This window comes from Hesperophylax consimilis, chromosome 24 (genome assembly GCF_061612785.1).
Source record: "Hesperophylax consimilis isolate HC1 chromosome 24, BYU_Hcon_1.0, whole genome shotgun sequence".
NCBI lineage: Eukaryota > Metazoa > Arthropoda > Insecta > Trichoptera > Limnephilidae > Hesperophylax > Hesperophylax consimilis.
Window position 1 is genome coordinate 16280847 of NC_142859.1, and position 27111 is coordinate 16307957.

The 27111-nt window shown below is 33.8% G+C and overlaps 1 protein-coding gene across 1 annotated transcript in view; it reads right to left on the bottom strand.

The window, feature by feature from the left end:
- SP2353 (EGF like, fibronectin type III and laminin G domains protein pikachurin) overlaps nt 1-7067 on the bottom strand; it is a 400085-nt gene extending 393018 nt beyond the window's left edge. The window contains exon 1 of the mRNA XM_089646527.1: nt 6765-7067. Coding sequence (XP_089502653.1) covers nt 6765-6885 — 121 coding nt within the window. The 5' untranslated portion in view covers nt 6886-7067. The remainder of the gene's footprint in view (nt 1-6764) is intronic.
- Between the last annotated feature and the right edge of the window lie 20044 nt (nt 7068-27111).

A 27111-nucleotide genomic window follows, 5' to 3' on the forward strand; every position in this document is an offset into this window, starting at 1 on the left:
TTGCCTTATCCCTAAACGAAAAGGTAAAAGAGAAGTAAAATTTTAATAAACTGATTAAGAACGTCAAATTGCAAAATATATTATATATCCGTTTTAAATATTTACATAACGTAATATTTACAATCGCCAGTCAATATTTCAAGGGAAAGTTCTGAAATATATTTTAATACTATATCTTGTGATACTGATAACCGTGTGGAACTCCAAAGGCATCGTCAAACTGTCACCTGTCAAATAATGACAGGTGATTATGCCAGCGAAACAGTTTGTCACGTGTACGCGTCGGGCAATTATTTTTGACCCAAAAATGACACACTTTTAATGGACTGTGTGTATTGATATTTTTATTTTATTTTATTTGGGAAACAAACAGTTATACAAATATATTTTAATACAAATCATTTTTACCAAGTTGCATAAACCAGTAAAGTTTCCACAGAAGATTCATTTTATATATAGGTAGAAAAACATATGAATATAAATAATACAATACAATATAAATACTAACTAGTAGAAAAGGAAAATGTCCAAAAAAATAAAAAGACTACAGATTCAACCCATACAAAAACAATACACATACTAACCCTACTAAGTTTCCCGCAACGATCGAACGCTACTCTCTTAGGAATGCTATGAATCCTGCGAGGCTCGTATTGAACACATCGATATTTGTGCAATCTATTAAAGGTGCTACAGCTTCTTCTTGTAAATACATTTTCAAGATAATTAGTACTTACTAGTAGTTACTCTTAATGGACATCTGAAATGAATATTTTTTAAAAGGTATGGGCTATCAATAAAATAGTGGATTATCTTATATAGCATTACTAGGTCTCTGATATCTCGGCGTTGATCAATAGTTTTAAGGTTCATGGACACATTGTTTTCATCATTTCGCATGCGATAAGAGACATATTTCAAAAACTTTTTCTGAACTCTTTCTATGTTTGATTTATATGTAGAACTATGAGAGTTCCACACTGTTGATCCATACTCTAGGTGGCTTCGGACGTAAGATATGTAGAGAATCTTAAATGTTTGTGGATTTTTGAAAACTGAACATACTCTAAGTATAAATCCCAGCATTTTCAAAGCAAAGATATATGGAAACTAGAGGTTTTTTTGCTAAGCCCACTTTGTTTTTAGCGAAAAGATACGATAAGCATGTACTTTGTTCAAATTGAAATATTCGAAAAGTTTTACATCGTGTTCTTTTTATGGTATTAATTTTTTTTTTTCATTTTCAACTTTGACCTATAGAAAGTCTTACCTAAATTTTATAGTTGTTTTTGCAATGCTCATAAACATGAAAATGTTAATATCTCCAATCTCTTTATACCAGTATGGTGTCCGAACCCATAATTCAAGCAGGAAACAGGTGAATCTAAATCACATACATGGACATCCCAACAAAAGGTTTTTCTGTCAGAGCATTTCGATATTTTTTTAAAACGTTTATTCAATTTTTTCGGCAACCAAAGGGTTAAAAACTTTTGTAGCCGGGTCTACTTTTGGACTCATTTTAAAACAACTGAAAGAACAACTAAGGTTTATAAAAATCCAACTTTGGACAAAATTTACTCGAAAGCCAAAACTCAAATGAAATAAGTTATACTGCGAAATCGACTCCAAATGTGGCATAGATTCACCAGTTTCCAGTTTGTACTACGAGTTATTTATATATTTATATAAATGGTGTACGGAAACTCGTAGTACAAGCGGAAAACTGGTGAATCTGAAAGGTAGAAGGTTCTTCAATTAACATTAACTTCCCACGCCTTAATTGCGACGGGAAAATTAATTAAATAGTACCTACGCAAGCACCAGTAGATTTCCCAGGCTGTATTGGGTCCGTTCTTGGAACCCAAGTAGGTTAAACGGGTTAAACGTAGGATATGTATTAACTAATATGATAGGTTGATTAGATATACTCCTATCACGTCCTCAACGGGAATGGTGAGACGTATCTTATAGCCTTGACTGATTTTATCCGACAGTTATTCAAGATTACATTTTTATTAACTGACCGTAAGATGAAGGAGTGAGTACTTAGTATAATTATACTTATCGCACCCCGGGAATAACAGTGGCACAACTCGAAATACTACTTTTCTCAGGAGAGCAGTTTAAATATTTTAGTATGTTAAATCAGTTAAGCTGTTATGCAATTTTATTGCATAACTGATCATTTTAAATTTCTTTAATTTTTAAAGTATTTATGACAATAATCCGTTTTGTGCCATTGTTATCGCTGAAAATATTACGAATCTTTCACAATTTCGTTTGAATAAAAGTGAGTTTAATTATGAAACTGTGTTTTAATAAGTAACAACAAACAAAGACCCTCCAGACATTATCCCCTAAGATGACATAGGCCCTGACCATATTCCATTATAGGTTTTGAAGGACAAATCTGACCAAGGCGTCCAAACATTATATAAGTATTATTTATCTTTTTTCTATATTATGTAGATGTGTTATTTGTTCGTTCTTGGATAAATAAATAATTTTTCCTTTCAGTTTGTCTCTAATATTTATACATCGATAAAATTCAAACAAATTACAAATTGGCTGGATTTTTTCATTGACAGTTGAAGGCTGAAAATATGTGAATATTTTTTTTATTAACTTCATAAAAATTGAAGGGACTTTCCCTTCGCAAAAGGAATATGTTTTCTAAATATTGAATTCTTTTAAAATTATGGATGTTTCGAATCAAAATGTATCGGAGAGTTTTTTTGTTGAAGTTTTCATGTTTGATATAAAAATTACCTTTTTTTTAAAAATCGATGTTTATTTCAAATACAATCATTTCACAAATAATTTTATCTAGATTCTAAATAGCATTTTAATGAGAACATAAGCACAAAAGATCGACAAATTTGGCTAACTTGTAGGTACCATCTTAGGTTTAATGCGTAACGTTCAGCTGTAACAATGACACATTGATCATTGTGCCACTATTGTTGCGTGAATTCGAGTAAAATATTATAAATACAATAATGACACATTCGCTTTTAAGGCCACAATAATATTTTTAAGAATTATGCCGTCCACGAAATATTTCTGCATACTTTACTCAAAAATGCAATTCGCGATTTTATTTCTGCGTGTCTTTCAAAATTCACCCCTATTTTTTTGAAGAAAATTTACATTGAATAAAATAAATGAAAATCCCAATCTTTTTAAAACTTTTCGGAAGAATCCTTGAATCCATAGTGGAAAAATTCAACTTGATGTGAATGTGGTGAATACCACACGTGTACCAACTGCCCTATCTATGGCATCTCTAATTGTGGTTGTCCCAAATGTTGTTAGTTTGATGGGAGTGGGGGGGGTATGAGAAACATAAGGAGAGGAATTCTATTTTTTTTTATATATATATTCTATATTTTCAGCAATAAATTAAAAATTTTCCTCACCATTAAAAATCAAGGCTCTTGTGGTTTTTTGAGGGAACTCGTGCTCTAATAACGAAGGTTTATCTTCACAGAGGCCTCACTACTATAACTGGTGTTTTGAGTTAAGCTTGTTTGCGTTAATGCCATAGTCCTATTGATTAGTGACAAGAACATCCATCTCGTACATACAGCCGTTTAAGAGATACAGTTGGGCGTATAGTTTATCTCAAAATTCTTTTGTAGATAGGCCTCTTTGATTCTAAACCTAAATATTGTAAATAATATCGTAAAAAAAACGCTAATAAAAAAAAATATTGAATAGACATGTTGTTTTGGTCAGAAGTCCACTGGATGCTTCCACGATATGGAATCCTCAATATAAGGTATACATAGATTTAGTAGAAAGTGTACACAATAATTTTCGAAACAGGGTGGTAAATCGGCGCAACGTGCTGTCCATAATTGAGATCCTTTAAGACCAAACCAATGGCCTGTAAAGCGGTTGTGAAGATTATCACACAATTTATTGCCGAATGCATCGAGCAGTTAATGCATTGCATTGAGCAGTATACTGCCGCGGTAACTAAAACACAGCGTCACCCTTGAGACTCTCAAGGAAGAAATTGTGTTTTTATTTACCACGGCAGTATAACACTGCTGAAAGAATAACATCATACAGGCATATCGATATATTTTTTCAATTCCACATTTTTTATTTTCTAAAAAATATTTATAACATTTGTCACAACTTTTTGGATCAGCGGGGCTATGGCATGGCCAATTGGGGTATATTTTTAAGCGAAGAGTGTAGGGAAGTGAAATAAATGATCAAGAGGAAGGTTGGGAATTACCTGACTTAAAGATAAATCGATCAATTAGATCCCTGTGTAATCTAATCCAATTTGAAAGAAAACTGTTCCAGATAACGAAAGAATTATTTACTTCAAATTTCAGATAGACCAATATTAGATTATACCAAATTAGACCCACTAGTAGAAGCACAAAAGACAATAGTTAAAATTATTCTTCAAGTATCTAACTTTACAGACTCCACAGAAATTTCCAAGCTTTTAGATAGTATTTATGTTTTCTCCATATTCGCTTGCAGTCCAATCAATAGTAATAATCAGAACTTCATTAAACTACACCCTTAATATGCGATTAAGATAAACCACCCACGTACAAAGACATTTTTAAGTACTACACAATTAATTTCTATTATCATTAAAACAATTTACACTATTTACACAAAATACAATAATACGTATAATCAAATATAATGTTTCGGTCTGGATGAAAACCAAAATGCGCAAAATTTCTTTATAACTTAATAACACTAAGGATGGGTTGTTTCAGAGAATTTGAACTATTCTTCATATTTCAAAGTTTTTTTCAAGTTCTGTGAACGATTTTTTCAATTTCTGTTTTTATTTTAGTTATGTTAAGCCTATAATGATATATTAACAGAACTTGATTACGACTTTTACAGAACCCGAAAATGAATATTGAAATTTGATGAATTGTTCAAATTCTGTGAAACAACACATCGTGAATCAAACAACACATCGATGAAGGAAGGGCACTTCTGAAACCGGCATAAAAGTGCAGAATTCCGCAACATCAAATAAAAATCAGATTACTCCTCTAACCAGTAAGTAAATTTAGTTCCTGTTCATTAACTAAACATAATTCTAAACCTCGGTTGGCCGATGTTTTACGACAAACTTACGTAATAGTTACATATGTGTAAGCAGGTTGACCACATTACGGATTTCGGTATGAAATAGTTGAATATTGTGTGTGGCCAATTGAAAAGGTACTAGCGTGGGGAGAAACCGAAATCTTCAACAAATAACGTAATGGTTGCTCCTTAAACTTTGGTAAATTCTTTGCTTTAATTATATCAAGAATGCGTCCAAGAAGGTAAGTACCTAGTACCCTTATTATATCGAGTCATTGTCTTACAAAATGGCAGCACGCCTGTTTAGCGAAGAGTACGTTTACTAAAATTTTCCGACTCAAAATATTTTAAAAGTTTACAAGTGATATCATCTGACGATTTCAGATTTTCACGGCCAAAAGTATTATCGTGATTCAATTTAAGGGTTTTATGCCGTGTTGCGCTGTCTTCTTCTTTAACCAATGTTTCTGACAGTGTTATTCTGTTACAGTATCCATCTTCAGGACGATATTAGTACCTAGCTACGCAGATGTCCTGTTTTAAGGAATCAACTGCTCCAGTTATGCGTTTTGTGTTATTCTGTAATAATCATTGTTGTTATTAGATTCTTATTCTTCGATTCAACTTTGGTATGGTAAAGCCAACATTAATCTTAGTAAGGCCGTTTTCACCTTGCAAACGCTGCGGTAGTAATTTTCACTGAGGCATTCCAAGGCGATATAGTTAAACGCCCCGCCTGGGAATGGTCATATCACACAAAATGTATCGAAAAAATTGTCGCTGAACGGGCGGCGTGCAGCGTGAAGGTGACGCGAAGAGAATCGAAAGTATCCGAAGATTTGCGAAGAAAGGGCTGCAGTGAAGTAATTATTCATAATTTCAGCTTGACGTCAGCTCTGCGTCTCGTGTAACATTATCTTGTAGTTCAGCCCTTGGGTTAGGGAACCTATTTGATATTGACATTATTAGTTTTTTTTGTTTTACAGTTAAAAACTAACCTTTTGTTTTTGTGCGTTTTTTGTCACCTATGGCAAACTTCACACTAATGCTCGTTAGATCAGAAAACACCCGTGCCGCAAAGTGAAACGTTTGTTAAATATTGTATTATTATCAGAACTGTTCTGTTAATAATTCTGGTATCTCTATTCTTATATAATTACAATAATCTTTTGAAATTATTGACGTAATCAAAAATATGGAGTAAACATATAATAAACGAGTCGAAGAATTGATCTTTTCACACATAATTGTTTATGAGAAATTGCTCGGTGAACCACCAATCCTTTAAAGCACTGGCCGTGCCTGGTAGAAGGTAAGTGTGTTATTAATAAATTTAAAAAACATTATTAAATTTAAAAAAATTAGCCCCCTCCACCTAAGTCTATTATCCATTTGGTTGTTATTGGACTGATGTATAAGGTTTTGCCGGTTTTATTTCTGGGGGGAATTTTTTTTACATTAGATATTTGAAACTTTGCGGTATTACTTTTGGGACCAGGAGATTCTTTCTGGAGTGACTTCTTGTAATATGTTATTGTTTTTGATCATTTTTTAAAAGATATTTCATGTATTACTTATGGTTAAGACCACTCTCTCCTACATGGGTAAAACTGTGTTATTTCATTAGAGCCTAAAAATCTAGTATCTAAAAAAATAATATTAATATGAAAGCTTTAATTTACCTTGAAAAGCAGCCTCGAAAGTTGTTTCCAGGGGATCTGGAACATCCACTATCTCAGAAGAGCATAAAACCAAAATTCCACCCAAAAACACCAACATTAATGAACTCATTTTATATTCCATCGTTTATATGTTTTTATTACGAACTTTTCACTTAATCAGTTCTCATTATTTTATCTTTCCCATTTTCAACGACAATTTCTAAAGTCGAATTTATTTTCGAAATTCTAAACTCAAAAACTGTCCTCTCACAAAAGGGGAAGAATTGAACAAACGGCAAAATGGTTTTGTTTGTTTAAAACTTTAGTAATTAACATTTTCACTTTACAGGACTTAAATAAACTTTCAGTCCTTCACATTTCAAATAATAACTATTATTACTGTAGCTTTTAAAATTCAACAGTCAAAAACAACAGATTATTACAAAATTAAAAACTAATTTATTTTAACAAATTCCCGTAGGCAACATTCGCCCGTGACGTCAGTGTATTTACTGATTTTTAACAAGGTTTATTTTGTATTTAATTTAGGGACAAAACAAACCCAGAGAGTGCGTACAACAGAAAAGAAAATAAAAGCAAGTTAAACAGGTTTGCGTCTCGGATATCGCCTTTCAAAGGACCACTATGAAACTTGATCCTTTATCTCTGAGGACTCGAATTATCCTCTCGTTGACGGTGGTGGCGTGTCAAAACTTTTTAAGTATTCTGCACATTCCTGTAACAAAGAAAAGTTTCGTTAGTTCCAAAATATTCCGTCATGAATCAAAAATATACAGTGGGGAACATTCTTGCGGGTTTATTAGTTTTACTTCAATAGGGTGACAAATAATTATATTAACAATAAGAAATAAATATTTTTTAATCATGTTAGTGAGGGGTGGGGAGCGGAGTGGAAAAAAATTATGAAAGTGGGTGATAATTAAACTTTTCGCTAGCCGGGATAATTTTTTTTTACATTGTGTGATTTTTGCACAAGATTCTCAACTGCCCTGGGTATAACTATGATATCTTTAGTTTTAGGGAATTTTGTGAGGTTAAAAGTATTGGGAACAGGAAGAGAAAATATTAGGCTTTTCAAATCTGATCTTAAACACATTTAAGTTGGTTATGATTTGAAATTTACACGACTTATCGTGATTATCTTTAAGTTTATATGCCGTGTGGCGCTTCCTCCTTCTGTAACCAACACTTATGCTAACATTATATTGTCCACCATCAAGGCATACGATTGGGGCATATCGTGTAAAACTATTTAAAACCACGATTCTGTAACCAAAACTACCGATAGTAAAAAAAAATCAATAAAAACTTAGAAGTTTTATTAGACAAATACATTACAAAGATTATCGTCATCTTACATTTGTATCTTTTGATACGAAAATAATGAATAAAATAGTTAAAAAGGTTCCATTTTTTTTCATTTTGCGGTCGGAACTTTTTGTTTCATATAGGGGTAACATTTTTAAATCTTCTGTGGTCAACTTCTAGATTTGAATATAAAGCGTGATGTATTTTTTTCTAACACAGTTTAGATCACATTTCTCATTATGACAGTCAAGGAGACACAACGATTTCTATGTGGACAAATAAAATGTTCCCAAAAGCAAAACGTGGTTTTTCTTAAAATAATTTGAGTATAACTCTACGTCATGGTCTCCATTTTTCAATATTCATTCCGATAACATTGAAAAGATTCAACATAAGTAGAAAACATTGATTATAACTTCTTACTAGATAAATTGTCCCTATTAAAACTTTCAGAAAGAAGAATAAACACAGATTTAATAGTATTACATAAAATACTTCATTACAAAATTGACTGTCCTGAGTTACTCCATTTAATCAGCATCCACATACCCAAAGATCTTGCCGAAATTTACTACCCTTTTATTTTTACAACACCAGGACACTGTCTTATCAAAATTCCCCAATTCCAAGACTTCACAGTCTCGGAAATAAATACTCTGATCTGGGATATATATTTCATCTTGAAAATAATCAATATAAATATTGTTTATTTCAATTCTTTTATATATCGAGACACAAATAGACATCTATAATTTCCGCAATATATATATTTTTATTTTTATTTTGAATATCTATTTATGTGAGACTTCTTATCATTTTTACTAATGTATCTTATTTTATTATATGCTTTTGTTGTAAGATTTAATATTTTTTCTTTTTTCGTTGTATTATGTTTCCTTTATTGTTTTAATTTTGGGGCCGTTCAAGTATTATGTAAGCACTATAGGGGGGCAGGGGGGTCTTTGCTGTGCCTATTTTTGATGACATGGGGGGTGGGGGGGTCGAGATAGTGATTACGTCAGCACTGCTCAGCAGTAGTTATATTTTTTTTTACACATTGGCAACCCACACATTGTCTATGTTTGAAAACCGAATACATATTCGGGGATTCCCACAAATAATTAATACGTTTAGGTAGGTACTCGCTTAAAAAACAGAATACATTAACAGAAAAATGCATATAGGTACCAATTTTTTCGTAAGCATGGGAGGGGGGGGTAAGAGCTTTGCTTACTTTTGGTGACAAGGGGGACGAGGGGGTAAATAATTGTAATAAATCTGCTTGCGTAATACTTGAACGGCCCCTTTGTAGAATTTATAATAACTGTGATACTCTACTATTAAACTTTGTAGTTTGTAAAAGCCCATTAGGGCGTGTAATAATAAATAAATAAATATTCATTCAGATAACATTGAAAAGATTCAACGGAATTTTCTAATGTTTATAAATTATAAATTGCATATTCCTATACAAAACATAAATTACAATTACCTCTTGGATAAAATGTCTCTATTGAAACTTTCAGAAAGAAGAATAAGCACAAATTTAATACTGTTACAAAGAATACTACATTTTAAAATTGACTGTCCCGAATTACATCAATGTATCAAAATCCATGTTCCCAAAAAATCATGCCGACGTTTCTTACCTTTTTACTTCAATAACACCAGGACACTAGCTTACCAAAATTCTCCGATTCCGAGACTTCACAATCTCGGAAACAAATATTCTGATCTGTGTGATATATTTCATTTGAAAACTAATCAGTATAAATGTTGTATATTCTATCACTTTTATTCTTCTAGACACAAATAGACCTATGTACCCATATAATTTCTCCGCTTCTACTATTTTGTTTTGTTGAATCTTTTAAACTCAATTATATGCGTGAGGATTCATTTTTGCCACTATGTTTACATTCTTCTTTATTGTATTAATTTTTAAGTGTTTACTCTGATACAAAATGCTTGTATTTTTTTAAAAGAAAAGACCACTAGGGCGTGTAATAAATAAATAAATAATTAAATTAGCACTATCTACGAAAGCGTAGAAAATAAATTTTTACCCTTAAGCCAAGTAGTTGATAACATTATGAAAGTATAAGAAGTAAAATTTAAAGTTAAATAAATAAATAAGTTAAATAAAAATGCCGGCCTGACTGTATCTATGTATAACTATCGCCAAACTTTGAAAGCTCGATAATGTACCCAAAACTCGCGCCACAAACCTTTTGAATAAATTACCAACTTCGATAAATTTAAACGCGTAAATCTTTATTCATATCGCAGCACTTGACGCTCGATTTACATTATTTATTTATTTCTTTCTTTGCGCAGAAATCGATGTACATTTTTTCAATGGTATTTTTTCTCGAGGCTCTTGTAAATAACGGTTCCGAGAAACTCGACAAGAGATAAGAGTTTTCTGTTTTATCTGATTTTCCACTCGAAAATTTCTTTTTCGAATAAAATCTCACAATTTATATCGATATTGTTCGAGATTATTCTCAAGTCCAATACATAATATCTGCACCACGTGAATTTAACTAATTTTTAAACGGAATTGCTAAGAGGTTACACGGTATCACTTTTACGTACATAAACACACACTTCACCACAATCTACACATCTGTCCTGATGATGGATACTGTAACGCTTTCCGAAACGTTGTCTAAAAAAGGAAGAAGTGCAAGGAGGCATAGTAACCACTATAAACTGAATGGTATAACATGTTGATCGTTTGCATCAATGAAATTTCAAACATATACAATACATGTCACAATTTGGGAGGAGGGTTTGGGTATAGCTACCCTGGGAACCTTTTATCGGATAACTAACACCTCTGCCATAGGTCACTTAAAGGGGTTGCTTCGTTTGGTGTCTTAGCAGGGGTGGCTGGGCTCGTGGGGTGAGGTTTGTCTAGTTCTTGGCGGCGAATAAGTTTGCTCACCTGCTGCGTGGTGGGCCGGATCCGGAGAGAATATTTGAGGGAGACCCTTTGATCTCTCTTGCCGGATTCTCACGACCCATCACCTTGCACCGCAATGGGAGAGAAAAATTCATAAAGACCCTCCACACAGCATCCCCAAAGATGACATGCGCCCTAAGGGATTTTCTTTCCCTCGGGACCTCCTGTTTGGAGCTAACACATGTATTTTTGTTTTTACAAGGTAACTCATTAATTAGTCTATTATTGTATGAAAGCAATATTATTGTATGAAAGATAGAGAATTATTATACCGACATATAAATTAGTATGTCTGCTTTCGTAAAATGATTTTCGACCAGTAATTAACTTGTACAATTAGTTCGACAGTGAACAGTGTAAATAGTAACAATCTACCTATCCTGAATTACTCACAGATCATCGATTAGATCTCTCCTAGAAGAACCACCCTAAAATATTACAAACTGGAACAAGTCTACCACAAATTGGAGCAGTCCAGATCACCACAGTAATGGTATAGACAATTCGTAGCTACCAAAATACTTAACTCAAAAATTGACGTTTCGATTCAACCCTCATTCACACGAAATTTTTATTTAAACCCATACTAACCAGAAAACCTATTCCTGTTATCAAACCCCATTTTAATTTTTCTTTTTTTACTTTCATTATGCCGAAGACTTTCGTAGACAACAGAAGATTTCTAAGTGTAAAAATAATAAAAATAAATCAATGTAAACCGGTTTCTGAATACTAAACATCACAATGTTAAATTAAGTAACTTTAAGTTAGGTATGCATTTTGCCCTGAGTAAATGTCTAGTGGTTCAAACAAAGTTACCTGGTTTCTTTTATTTATAATGGATAATCACAAAGTTAAAGCTACTTTCAAAAGTTAAAATAATATCCTTTCCATTTTCCATCACAAACTAAGCTAGGTTTTTGCCCCGGGCTAAACTTACGAGCTTCATAAAGTCAGTACAACGTCCAATAACTAATTAATATACGTAAATATTTCAGTTACAACTGCTTCTAGTTAGTACTTAAATGTGGCCAAAGAACCAGAGTGCTGTATTAATAAATCAGGAAATTTAAGGGTAGTTTGTACTTGCATTCAATGAAGTGAAATACTTATGAATTTTAATGAAGCTTGCATCGGTAACTAACTTAAGAGAGAACACTTATTTATTGATATTCTCCCCAATTCAACACTCCCCTTGTTCACCGGGTTTGTAGACTTGTTTTAGATCAGAGGGGCAATTTTGGCTCTACTTAAGGATAAGGAATTGTTTTTAACAAAAAGTCAACAATTTTCACCGTCATCCGAGAGAACTGGAATCATGATTAACGAAAAAAAAATTATGGCTAACCGGAATTACGCCTAGTCAACGAAAAAGACATTAATTTTAACGTAAAGAACATTTCCTTATCCTTAAGTTGAACTGGAATTGTCCCTAGTCAACGAAAAGACGTTAATTTTAAGGTTCAGAATAATTCCTTATCTTTAAGTACAACCGGAATCGTCCCTAGTCAACTAGGGTTTAACTAACGAAAAGAAGTAAATTTGAAAGTTAGGGACAATTCCTCATCCTTAAATTGAAACGGATTTGACAATATTTGACGAAAAATAATTTAATTTTAGGGTTAAGGACAATTCCTTAACCTTAAATAGAAACGGAATTGACACTCGTTAACGAAAAAGGCTTTAATTTTAAGGTTAGGGACAATTCCTGATCCTTGTAGAACCAGAAATGCCCCCCAGGTTACTTTCGGGGCTTCTATTCTAGCTCTGTGTGAAACTCCGTGAATTCTAGAGGATATTAATAACAATATTTGGATGATTTTTATAGCGCCGTTTTTGTGCAAATTCACCTCAAAGGCGCATTAAAAATAAGTCATATCGGGATTTGTGGCCTGCGGTGTTGGTTTTTTTAACTACGGCTTCCCCATTTAGTAAATAATATGTTTTGTGCGGCTGAAAAAATGGCGTAAAAAAAGTAGAACAGAAACAGTAAGGTAAGGAAGTGCCTATTAAATTGGTATTCAGATCTGGCTAATGAACATAGCCACAGCCATTTAAAGCAAAACTCAGAAGTTTTCAAAGGTGCGGAATTTAATTTTGGTGGGTATTTAATATTTGTAAAATTGGAACAATTTTTTGGTTCAGAGTAAATAAGCTCTTCACTCTGCCACAAAGTCACTAAAATAACAATTTAGAAAAATTGTCACTTCCTAGAAAAATTTTTGCCACAAAGTCCATAAATCTCGCTTTACGAGTTAATGGTCTTAGAATTTTATCGTGAATTTTCTCCCTTGAGCCAAATGTATGTCGCTATAAGTTATTTTGTCCATACAGCTAAGAGTTTTTCGTGTCGTTTATAACGCCCCAGTTGTGTTCTTAACATTGTTAATTAATTTTTATTTCTAATTCTCGATCCCAGCACAATAGTCAAACAATTCTCTATTTGTACACCCTGTTTCACGATAATGCCGCCAAACTTCAGGGGGTTCGTTCATTAAAATCTTTGAAAAAAAAAGGTTGTTTTGTTTCAAAGAAATGATTTTTTTTAACAAATTGGTCCATGTGCCTCCAAAACCCACGCGTTTTTTGTAAATAGTTACCTACCACAGAAGATTCCCGATTCCTTGGAAAAGTTTTCAGAAAAAGAAGAAGGGGTGAGGCAGACGAAGTTAGAAAAGTGCCTACTTTGCTTTTCAAATCTTGTCACTAAATACGTCTATTGCCATTTCAAGTATCTGTGATTCTGAACGGTGATGCTTCGCCAGAACGAAATAGAGAACCTAACAAAGATGTTTTGCAAACAAGTGAAAATGCGGTAAACTAAAAAAAAAAGTATTTTCATCAATTTAAAAAATATATATACATGTGGTCAGAAAAATTCTGATATTATGAAATTTCGTCATTATATGTATCAGGAAAGGTACACCAGCATGATGAACACTTGTTCAGATATATTCTGAATGGACTGATATTTTATCAGGAAACGGATTGTTTTTAAGATTCAATAAATCAGCAATACTCATTTTTGTCCGTGCACTGTTATTATTAATTTATTTCCTATTCAAAAAGTTCTCCACAACACAAATGAACTCCTAGCGGAGGACAATATGGTATGTCTGTGTTTTATTAATACGTTAAGAATAATATATAAACAAACAAAAAAAATATAAAACTTTCCATGCTTTTTGCTCAGATTGGCAACAACGTAAATCCTTGCTGTATATTAAATATACTGCAAGATTTACGAGTTAATGATTACTGCTATAATTTATATAATAACTTCTATTCGAAGTTATTACGAATAGGGTGAGAATAATAATACAATAATTCAAGGAACGGGGGAAGCTGTCTATTCAGCGCTAATTACTGGACATCGAAAAGCCATTAGGGGTCTTTGATAGCCATATGTGGCATTTAATCATCGATCGATGTTATAGGTACATTTCGCATATTACTATACTGTGACTGTAACGCTGTGGTGACACAAAACACGATAATTTTATGATTATTTTCAACAATCTTTCTGATAAATCTTAACTATAAATCTGCAAATAGCAAAATCTATCGAACGGTGATCTCTGACGTCATGAAATTTGGACTTTCTGTATAATTTTTTTTTGATCCCATTAATTAATTTCACGTTGCATCGTCAATTTATTTCATCACGAACTTTTAAACTTATTTTATAAAAGAATGTTGAAATTGGGATAAAACATTATAATTACAAAAAACATATTATTTACTTTAAAACTGATGTTGAATGATGTTAATTTTCATTCCAACATCACCAACAAGCCCACACAGGGCGACTAAATTTGCCAGTTGAATTTTTAATTTCCACTTTATGTAAAGAGCGCGCCGTTTCACTTAGCGGGCAGATGGCGCCAGTTTCGCTTCCGGGGACACGTTTGCCGGGAAATTAGGCCGGGAATACCGGATATGGAACGAGGAAATGATTCGAAATTCCGTTGATTTGAATTTTGGCGCAAATTCCTCGCTTTTTTTAAATAATGTTATTGTTGTTTTAACTGAATTGTTTTAACGCTTTTTCCGCTCCAACCAATAAGGAGGCTAGGATTCACATTTTACTGGTTTGAATCTTCGCAGTGTTGCTTTGAGATGAAACGAGCCGCCCGCGCCGTAGCGAAAACGTCAGCGAATGACAGTTGACGAAAACACCGTACCGTGAAAACAACCGATGTGTCAATTCGAGTTTTAGCAGGAGTTATAATTAGTTCAATCTTGTACGAGTGCCTGTGAATTCCTCCAACATACGAGCGCTGCCGAAAGAACCATATCATCGGACATCACAACCAACTCTTCAGTAAGTCACATTTGCGAATACCTATATTTTTGGTTTAGCGAACGGAGCGTTAATTTACATAGGCACATACCTTTCAATATTATAACCATTATAATCTAACCCATGTGTCGCACAGTTTTTTTAAGAATATTATTTGGCTACACGTCATTTGCCATAATTATTCAATATATCAGAGCTCAATTACTTATATCGTAAGTACTCAAATATGCAGGCTAGATTCTTTTAGGACTAGTTGTTTCGTATTATTTGAATAATTCGTGAAATTTCAAGTAACATTCGAGGTCTTTGAAAGTTTGATTCTGGTCCAGTTATTATCAGCCTGATGTTTCGCAGTACTTGTATAATAATTATTATTTCATAATGGGCCTGATGTTTCGCATTACTTTTGAAATTGGATGAATTGTTCAATTTCTGTGAAACAACGCGATCTAAGTATCCCCTTGCGGTAAACCTCATTAAAATTTCAGAATCAAAACGTTGCTCGAAATAGCTTTTACCTTGTTAAGTAACCAGATGTGAAAAACCAGGTATATCTAACAATCCTCTTTCACACCAACTCCCCCACACCATACATACAATATGTACTTTAATTGAAGATACCTTAGTCCCACTGATTCCGAAGAGCTGAGAGCTTTTGCAACTCTTGTGTATGCACTTGTAAAACACATCTTTTTCTATTAATTCCATTGCTTTAATTATTTTTTATATCAAAATTAATTTATTTAAACTAAAACCAATGTTTACATATATTTTTATACAGACAAATAGTTTGTGCATGATAAATATTATGTGCTGTCAAGTAAGAATGATGTGTTCTGCAAATCATTTAGGAGATATCCAGAATCTAATGGCACGTGCCTGTGATATACGAGTAGTATTACTGTGAGTTGGTTATTCAATAATTTTGAAGAATATTTATAATGTATAATGATAATGAGTAAATAATGAGTACGACACATTTTAAGAAAGACCAAAAAATACGGATGATAATTATATTTAAGACAAAGCACAACGAAGTAATACAAAATCATGTGTTTTTAATTTGAAAATTTGATTTCTTAAAAATATTTCTGATGCTTTGATTAAATACTGCAAGTAGAACAGATTAGCTTTTTAATAAGCCCAGAAAAAATTGAAACTGTTTTAAAAATCAAAATCTCTTGAGAACCTTTTCGGTTATGGTTTAATTGCATAATGTGATAAATGAAGTTCTTTAGAAAATGATTTTAAAACATTCAAATATTTGTGACTGAACTTCGCAAAATAAAATAAAATACACTTGTCGGTGACTTTTTTTTCTTGCATAACTCAAAATAGGCGGTTTGTGTTAAAAGGAAATTTAAACTATCGAAGGAAGCAAACACTTGTGGCTTGACATTATTACACAAATGAAAGAATATCTTTGTTTTAAACCACTTTATTATTAATAAAGTGGTTTAAAACAAAGATAATCTTTGTTGATAGAATATCTTTGTTTTAAACCACTTTATTATTAATAAAGTGGTTTAAAACAAAGATATTCTTTCATTTGTGGAAATTTAAACCGTATCGCTATCTACACATGGAGTATTATCGTTAGCGGCCTGATTCCAAATTTTACACGACATGGTGCATCACCCTTGAAGGTATTTTGAGTAATACCCTACTTTATTTACTTGGTCTCTTTTGTATAAACTTTTCTTAGCCTTCGCTTATACTTCGTTCCGGGAGTCGGTTTAACAAATTATTATAGAATCATCAGCGAATGTCACAATATTACCTACAAAATTTTAATTACAAAGATCTCAAATGTATATTGGGAACATTAAAGGACCTAGAACACTACCCTTAAGAACTTCATACTTGATCAAAAGTGGTTCACTTTTTATGCCGTTTATAATAACTTTACATGTTAACTTATAACTGTTATGATTTTTTTTTTTAAATTTATAAATCATTTTCGCTGTATACCATATAATGTACACCTTAATTGAAGCCCCCCTCCGTAATGTTCTTCATGGGGAATTTGGTATGAAATACAAATGATTACAATAAAATACAGCGATCGATAGAAAATGTATTGGTATTAGTGAAGAGGAGCTGCGTTTACGATTGTTTCACTGTTTTACTTTTAGTTGAAGGGTTAAATAGTATGTAGCTTAGCTTTAAAATTTATAAAAGTATCTTCTCAAGCCAATGATAAAAGGACAGTTCAAAAAATACTCCACTATAAAATTATACATCCGAAAAGAATCGCAAAAAAATATCATGTTCCACACTCAAAGCGTTTTTCCGGAACTATTCTATTTTATCTTTTAATGAACTCCACGCAGGAGGCCATGGAATCTCTAAAAGCTTGTATCAAATTTATGTTTCGTAATATTTCAAATAAAAGATGGGTTTGAGTATCTAAAAGTTTTATTTTTATAAAACTGGGATGGCTGCGCTTGCATCCTAGCAAAAATCTAAGAGAACTGACCAACTAAGAGGCTTCTATTGATTAATACAAGACGAAGAAGTGTCGATAGACCTACATTTTAGTGGCCGGGGTGTGTAGGCAAGCACCGTAGCTCAAGTTAATCATATAATAAAATTGTTGAGCACACGAATGAATCTTAAAAACGAATCATGATCATATAGTAACAATGTTGGACGCAGACTTGATAGGTCTCCCGGCTGCTCGTCGTTGCTGTAGGGAGTGACTATCACGTTTAACTGAAATTCCAGTAAAACAGAGTTAGCATACCTGCCCGTTTTTGATCTAAATTTGTCCAATAAGACAGGAAATTTTTCAAGTGAACCGTGGTTTTTATCAGAGCTTAGCGGAGTCAAGAGCTTAATTTAATTGATTTACAAGACGAGAGTAGTCATAAGAATCGCTCAAGTTTTTTGGAACAACTGGTTTGTGTATGTTTTATGTTATCGTTTATTTAGATTAGATGACGTTTTATTTTTATTTTCCCACCATCCTGTTTTGGTAGTGTAATGTTTTAGCTATTAGCCTTAACGGCAATGTTCCCGTAACGCGTGTTTGTAAATCCTCGATTAATAACACCGCACAGGACCGTTTAACTGTGCGTTAAAATGTAACACGCGCTATGAATAGTATATGAAGGTTGTTGGTAGATATCAGCGATTCGCAACCTGTGGCCCTCCGTCCAATCAACATATTAAAACTTCATAAAATAGTAATGTTCGATTCACTCGGGTGAAAATTCCGAAGAATCATAAAAAGAAGTAGGGCAACACTTATTTTTTTTTAAAATTTGTTTGAGTTTGATTCGAAAACTCGTACCAGAAGTTTTGTGCAAGTTAAATGTAATTTTTTTCTTTAAAGGTCTTCATTTCAAATATATTGCTCAGGAATGGACCAAACTATACAGTAGGTAATAAAAAACCATGTTTTTGTCTATTGTACCATCTCCTAGGTCACCCTTGCGACTACAGCCCGTACGGCGGAACTGAAATTGTACCAGTCACGTAGGTTTCGAAGCAATGAAGAGCAACGTTTTCTTTTACTAGGTTTTTCGATAATTATTCTCTGATTATTTTTATCATTTCTACACCCGACATTTTCTCCTTGAGAGCAGATGCAGTGTACCGTTTATTTTCTTCACTTTATTTGTGCTAGTATTCCGTATTATTTCGTCCTAAAAACACACGATAGCAATAATATCTCAAAGAAATACCTAACTCTTGTTTGTATACCATTGGGGCTCGTAAACAATTTGCAAATAAACTAATTTTTCTTACTAGTGAAACGGTTTTGCATCACTGGCACAAATGTATTCCAGGCGGACGATTTATACTACAAATAATAATAATTAGATGTGTATGTTAAGACACGTGTCATGGTAGGTATTATATCTACTCGTGCCATAATAACGTTACCTAAGTTATGTAATAATAATCGATATCTTTACGGTAGGTACTTTTAGTAGTTGCTACCCAGATACTCACAAGTTTCATTAAGCTGGGTCCAGACATGTTCTTTTCTCCGTACCGTACCTCCGTTTCGTATCAGCGTCGCGATCAAGAACGCTAGTTTGGACGCCCGTTCGGTACGGTACGGTGGTACGGCGTCTCGATACGGATAGAGGTACGCTCCGATCCATCGCGAGTCGGTTTTTCGACCCGTTCAAAGGCGATACGGTACGGGTCTGCACCAGTCTGGACGTGTTCGCGGCGTGCGACATCTTTCTCTGTTTTTGAACAATTCTAACTCCCACCAACGTCGCCTTTTTTGTTTTTTTTTCGTTATATTATTGTGAATAACAATGAAGGACGCGCAAGCAATCGTCAAATTCTCAAACACTTCCGCAGTCGACGACATGGTGGGAGGAAATGAACACGCGATGATCGCAGCGACGTTACGGAGATACGGGCTCTTGATCGCGACGCGGATACGAAACGGAGGTACGGAACGGACAAAAGATGATGCGTCCAGAGTTTTTGGATCGCGACGCTGGTACGAAACGGAGGTACGGTACGGACAAAAGAACTTGTCTGGACCCAGCTTATGATGCCATTTTTTTCAGAATATGTTTTACGTATTTATGAATATATGACTTAGATCAGTAAGCACTTTGACTCAGTTCCGAGAGAATGCGGGTTCGAAAGTGGGTAAATGAACTCATAATTTACCAAATCTGAATAGCCAGGAGTTTCCCAACTCAACACCATCTCCTTCCTATTCTACATTTCCTGTAGCCTCACATCATTCCCCAAGTGATATATATATATATGTAGAATGATGTTCTTGGTTTACCCGCGTAACGTAGTCCTTAAAAGGACTTTTTAATTCCTGACCATCTTCAGAGGCCTTATGTCCTGAATTTTGTCTCAAACTGAACGCTTTCGCGTGTCTGTTCGGTCCAGAAGTCAAGATAAAACTTTACTTGTTCACAAGATTTACGAGAAAGTTTAAAAAAATTATTAGAAAATTTCTGACCATTCAACGGTCAAAAAATCTTAAGAGAAAGAAAAATATGAAATATGTATTAGAAGAAGGGTTCCACAAGGATCGTCTTTAAAGCCTTCACTGTATATTATATGCTTCTTTTCTATGAATAAAATATGTATTGTTATTCTAGCAGTAAGAATGGTTTTTTATTCTTCAATATTACACCCGCTGAATTGCTAAAGCAGTTGAGTTTATCAGCAGGTCATGTTCTCAATATTAATTATAAAACAAAAGCACACATATAATGAGATGCCACAGTATATAAAAAAGATACCGAAGAATAACATTTCAAATGACTACAAAAAGACTAAGGACGGGTTGTTTCGGAGAATTTGAACAATTCATCAAATTGCAACCTTCATTTTCGGGTTCTGTGAAAGTCCTATTCAAGTTCTGTTATTATATCATTGTAGGATAGTTGCTTGACAAAACTGAAATTATAACAGAACTTGAAAAAATCATTCACAGAACTTGAAAATGAACTTTGAGATTTGATGAATTGTTCAAATTCTCCGAAACAACCCGTCCTTAAAAGATACATAACGCAGTCAACATACTCATAAATACACACACGCTCAAAGGCACGCAACATACTTAAATACTCTCATAGGCTTATTTATACAATTACATGCATACAATCAATGGATACAAATAATGTACTTATGAAAACTATCAATATAAAACATTTTGATCCATTAATCTTTTTTATGTTTAGATTAGCTTTTTACATGCATTGAAGTCTTATTAAATATTTTTTTATATTTTTTTTATATTAACTCCACACAGGAGGCCCTGAATAAAATAATTTCCCTCAGGGCCTATGTCATCTTTGGGGATTCTGTGTGGAGGGTCTTTTTGTGGAGAGGAAGGAGTGAACATGGGTCTTGAAGAGTCCCAAGTTGTAGGAGGGAGGAAACACAGAGGCCGGCAGTCGTTCCACAGACGAGCTGTTGAACCTGTGGAAGATGTGGACGGAGGGTCACAAGATGTGGATGGCCACGGATACTTACTTGTAGTAGCGGGGCTATCGACTCGGAGAAGTAAAAGAAATTTCCACGTTTAATTATTTATTTAACGAAGGTACGTTTAAACATTTATAAGCAAAGTGATTCTACACAAGTAACAACGTGTCAATTCTAAGACGCTCGAAAACAGAGTGGTTGCTTGGCTCGCTAGCGTGTCCGGTTGGACCGTTGTTACTCGAGCGGCCGGTGTTGCTATTAAATAAGTGTGACCATCATAATATTAACAATATTGGGATGCTTTCTTATATCCCGACAAACCTAAGAACGAATCGTAGAAGCGACCCGTTCTCATCTGACAAATATCAACCGTGTATAAATGTTGGGCGCGCGTTTGGCGTGTATCCCGACTACGCACCGGTGCTGAAGGGATCAATGACGCTAGTTCCTCAGAGTATCTTCCATTGTAATACCGATAGAACAAGGACAGCATACCTACCTGACGCCTGTGCTCTAAAGATTGCAGTCCGTTTGTTAAGATTGGGGAATCTGTCAAACGGACCGCCCGTTTTTGCACAGAGTCAATGGTTTTTTTCAGGTATTAGGGGCTCCGAACCAGAGATGGCTGCCAAATTCGACAGTAGGGCGCACTTGCGATTTGTACAGGATAAAGAAAACACAAGATAATTAAATGTTCGTTGGCCTATTTATTAGTAATTTTCAAACTACTAATGACAATTGTACAAACACCATAATATATTTTAAACTCAGATTTTGTTTAAATGCGATGATTTTTGAAGTGAAGCGATGGACGGAGTAAAACCGAGTCAGGATCGACACGAAAATGCGGGTACCCCCACCACCGCTCACCGTTCACTGTCCCTCTCTCACCATATGCGCTTGTTGAGGTGGGGGAGCCGCTCACGAACGTTCTCTCTCTTCTCTTCTTTCCTCTCTCTCAGACACCAGCGAACTGCGCCACGCCAAGCATCAGCTGCTTGGTTAGTATACTGCGTCGTGAGTGTAATACGAGTGAAATACGTAATTGATTGTGGTTCATACGGTTTAACAAAAGAAGTTTCACTTCTGTCTTGCGTAGGCTTGACACACCCACTTTTTTTACTATTTTAAATTCATTTATATTTTTGTCTGCATGCTCATTTTTCGCTTTTCTATCTCAAAACTACAGCGATTAAAAATAGCATCATAAGCCGATATGTTTGTCTTTTATCGTGGTACTTCCGAAAGCTTCTGCTAAGACTAATGTAAAATCTTTACCATATCCATATCTATTTCTACAGAAAAGAACAAAGTATGGGTGATTTTTTATATATGCTTTCGCCAATGAATGAATTTAAACCAGCAACCTCTGGGAAGAGAACCAATAAACTTATTAGAAAGATGCTGTGAATAATTTAAAGTAGGCATGCTGAGTATTTTTGACGAGTATTTTAATAAAACCTGCTCGAAGGAGCTAGCAGCATTGACTCCATCGACGGATACGGGCGGAACACCCGTTCACATTTGATGTTGGCTTCATGAAAACGGATCGTCTTTTCAACTAATTTTTATATAAGTCGGCTCGTACATGTATCAAGCTATCGGCGTCTTTTTTCGTCTTTATTTAATCCGGGCCTATTTAAGACCCGCGTTAATAAATCACTTCCTACAGCCCCTACCCTAACCTGTCTCACAACGCTGCCCAATCAGGTATCAATGTAGTTCAGGTGTCTTTAAACTATGCACACAGGGGCACTTTTGTTAGGTACCACATAAAAATATATTAAATAGCTAATCAACAATAAACAACACAGAAATAATATGATATTCGCTAAACAAAATTATCTCGCCATAAAAATGGTGTGATAAAACCCTACGTGTACGGGGATTTTAAACACAACATAACCCCTTAAAATCAAATACATATCTTAAAATAAGAAGCATGATATCCTTATGTGCTGTAGCAGATACACGAGGATAAAACAATGTAACGCCAACCCAATATTATAAGTGTGTGGCAACGTTTAGTCTATAATAACCATAATCCGTTACAAGATTGTTAAAGAGTGTTAGTATTAAAAGTACAGTCCATGGCTATCCTACGAGAAGCTGCGAAGATTTCAAGCTTCCTAAGACAAATCTATCGGCAACACAAAACTATATTTATTACAAACAGTTTTAAAATATACATTGATTTCCTTTTAAGTGTTAAGGAAGTTAAAAGTCTTACAGTTTTCGTGAGTTATGTCTCAATGTTGTGAAGTACGTACTCGTAGGTAATAAAATATTATTAAATGTAAAATTTTATGGCTAAATAAAATAAAATATTTAAAACCTCATCTCGTAACATTCAATTATTAGGATCTACGACCTATAATATCGAGGACCTAGGTCCCAGATGCAACTGAATTTTTTTCCGATTTTTCTGTTTCGTTTGAGAATCGCTAATTTGTCTTCACTAATTAAATCTATAAAATATGATTAATATTTATTTTTCGGAATAACTTTATTGAGTAAAACCTCAAATTGTAATATTTAAATATTGAAGACAATATTAGTGATTTCTAAACGAAAATCTGAAAGAGATAAATCAGAAAAGGAAACGGTCACATCTGGGACTCGAACCCAGGACCCTTGTCTTTCCGGGACAGTGCTCTACCAACTGAGCTAATGGGACCCTATTCCCCTCGGTCACTTTTAACTGTATCATACTTTGAATAAGAACTACTAACATTGTCTTCATTTTTTCACCGCACATTTTTTTATTGGCAACTATCTTTATGTATGATCGCAAGATTCAACCCGAACTAAATGCAATCCAGACAGCGTCTGTTTAGATAAACCTATCTTATTTTTTATTTTTAATGTGCGACAACTGTTGACTTTTCTGCAAGTCTAGAATGAATATTTATTTATTATTTATAAAAATGTGCGGTGAAAAAATGAAGACAATGTTAGTAGTTCTTATTCGAAGTATGATACAGTTAAAAGTGACCGAGGGGAATAGGGTCCCATTAGCTCAGTTGGTAGAGCACTGTTCCGGAAAGACAAGGGTCCTGGGTTCGAGCCCCAGATGTGACCGTTTCCTTTTCTGATTTTTCTGTTTCAGATTTTCGTTTAGAAATCACTAATATTGTCTTCAATATTTAAATATGATTAATCTTTATCAAATCACTGCTTAAAATAATAAATTATTTAAAATGTACCAAAGCGATAAACAACGCGAAGTGAATCATACATCTCAACTGGCTTTTAGAGAGGTGTATATTTAGGCTGTTTATATTCGGAAAAGTTTCCCCGTATTGGGAAGGTACTAATTAATATTAATGACACCATTAGGGTATGCTTAAGGGTGGTTATTTCCTGTTAGATGAAGCCACGGAAAACAAAACAATATTGACAGATTCGAATTTGGAATCTATTAATCATTTTTAATGGTGAAGTCGAAACGGGTAACTTACGAATAATTTAGTCTAAGCATATTTACTTGGCAGTTTGTATACTTGGTTTAGAGATGCGTGTATTTATATACTTAGAGTAGTCGGAGAGGTGGTGGTTACTGTTTAAGGAATTAATAAGGGTTTAATTTCTGTCGAAGAGTAAAAATGATTTTAGTTTGGACAAAATCTGCCTCAGGATCATTGCTTTTCGAAAGAAGACTTTTACATTTTGAATGTTTTATGTAAACTTGAAAAATTACGATTTTTATCTAATAATAATATAAAAATACGAATAGAACAAAAAATGCAGCACCGCTTATGAAAACGAAGCCATTTAAAGAATATGTGTGTAAGTATGAAATATAGCTATATGAACTGCCCGCTTGTTCAGTTAAACCCATGAATTTTATTAATTCACATAAGCGTCAAACATTTAAATAAAAAAATATTATTTGTACAAATAATTATTAATTAATTAAATTATGTTGTTATCTACTATTACGCTAGTTGGATACGATAAGTAGTTCCAATTTTGAAAATAAAAGTTTAATGAACTTTTTTGTTAATTTATGTTTATGACATGTTATGTTTATGTTATGTGTATGTTATGTTTGTGTTATGTTTATGTTATGTTATGTTTATGTTATGTTTACGGTATGTTTGTGTTATGTTTATCTTTGACATATCATAATCATATTTATATACTCCCATTTGCTGTATTTGTTAATAAGTTTGTCAATTTCTACTTCTGTTTAAAAAAAACGCTACTGATTTTGAAAAAATCTCTTTCATTAAATAACGAAAAACGCCCACTATTATTGTACACAAGTTCCTATTTTTATAATTTTGTTATTACCTACTGTTACCAGCTCTGTACGTTATTATTAGTTATATTAAGTACGTTATGTTATGTTTATGTTTAGTTTTATTTATGTTGCGTTATGTTATGTTTATGTTAGGTTTATTTATGTTAAGTTATGTTATGTTTATGTTGTATAATCATCTGTATATAATTATTCTGTCATTTGTTGTATTTGTTTATAATGAGTGAAAGTCAAAATCAAGAAAATTAAAAAAAAATAAAATACGCAGAAGTATTGCACCAAAAACCGAAACCATCAGATTGCCCGGACTAGTGCTAGTGGGACTGGGGCATTTCCATTAGAAATTTGAGACTTGAAGTAGTTCTGAAGGAGAATCCGGTTAGTAGCCGAACGGAAAATGCGTCGGGTTCCCACCCAGTAGTCGTGGGTTCAATCCTCTGCTATATAATTGCTTCATCATTACCCAAACAATATTTTTTGCTTATTTTTTTATCTCAAAAGTATTGAGACGTTATTGTTTAAAACTAGGCGTGCAATTTCTTTTGGCACATAATCTCTTTCGGTAATCATTTTATCATCAAATGAACGCCCTAAACCCACATGATTAAATCTCAGTTAGGTAACAAAGGCCGTAAGACTGGCAATACGTCGAAGGCCCTAATCCACAATTGCCTAAGGCTATAGAATGCGGGATTCGCATGATTCAACCCTTACAAGATGTGCCGGGCAAAGCCGGGCTTAGATCCAACCCATTCGATATCGTCGATAGATCCTTAGGATTATTTCGATAGACGATAGTAAAGCGATAGTCAAAGGATATAATATGATGGTAGGCCTGCTCGGATTATAGAGGATTGTTTATTGGCTTTTATTCCTGTGTGTCATGCCAGTTTTATTGGTCGAACTTTGAGAGGTTTACATATCTCTAGAAATTGTTAAGCGAACAGTTAAAAACGCTGACTTGATGCAATTTGACAATTTTAAGTATTTACTACCTACCAACTTATTAAAGGCGTGCTCAACACACTAGTACAGGGTTTTCCGATAAGAGGTGTTATTTTGAATAGCCCGCTATTTCGGTAGATGTTACTTTTGAAGCTGTCATTTTTCGACATTTGACAAGTAAAAACTACGCCATTAATAAAAATGGAACCATATACGCTTCAACAACACATTGAAATTATTAAAATGAACTTGATTGAATCAAATGCAAATCATCTTGAGTGATGATGCCCATTTCCACCTCGGTGGCTTCGTCAACAAGCAAAATTGTCGCATCTGGGGCTCGGTAAACCCAAGATTTATTGTTGAAAAGCCTCTCTATCTTCAACGTGTGACTGTTTGGTACGGTTTATGGTCCGGCGGAATCATTGGATCTTATTTTTTCGAAAATGAGGCTGGAGCAACAGTTACGGTGAATGGATTGCGAAGAGATGATTAATGATTTTTCATGTCCGGAATTGGATGGTATTAATTTGAACAACGTTTACTTTTAACAAGATGGCGCTACGTGCCATACAAGCAACTAAACTATTGATATTTTACGATTGAATATCAAAATAACACCTCTTATTGGAAA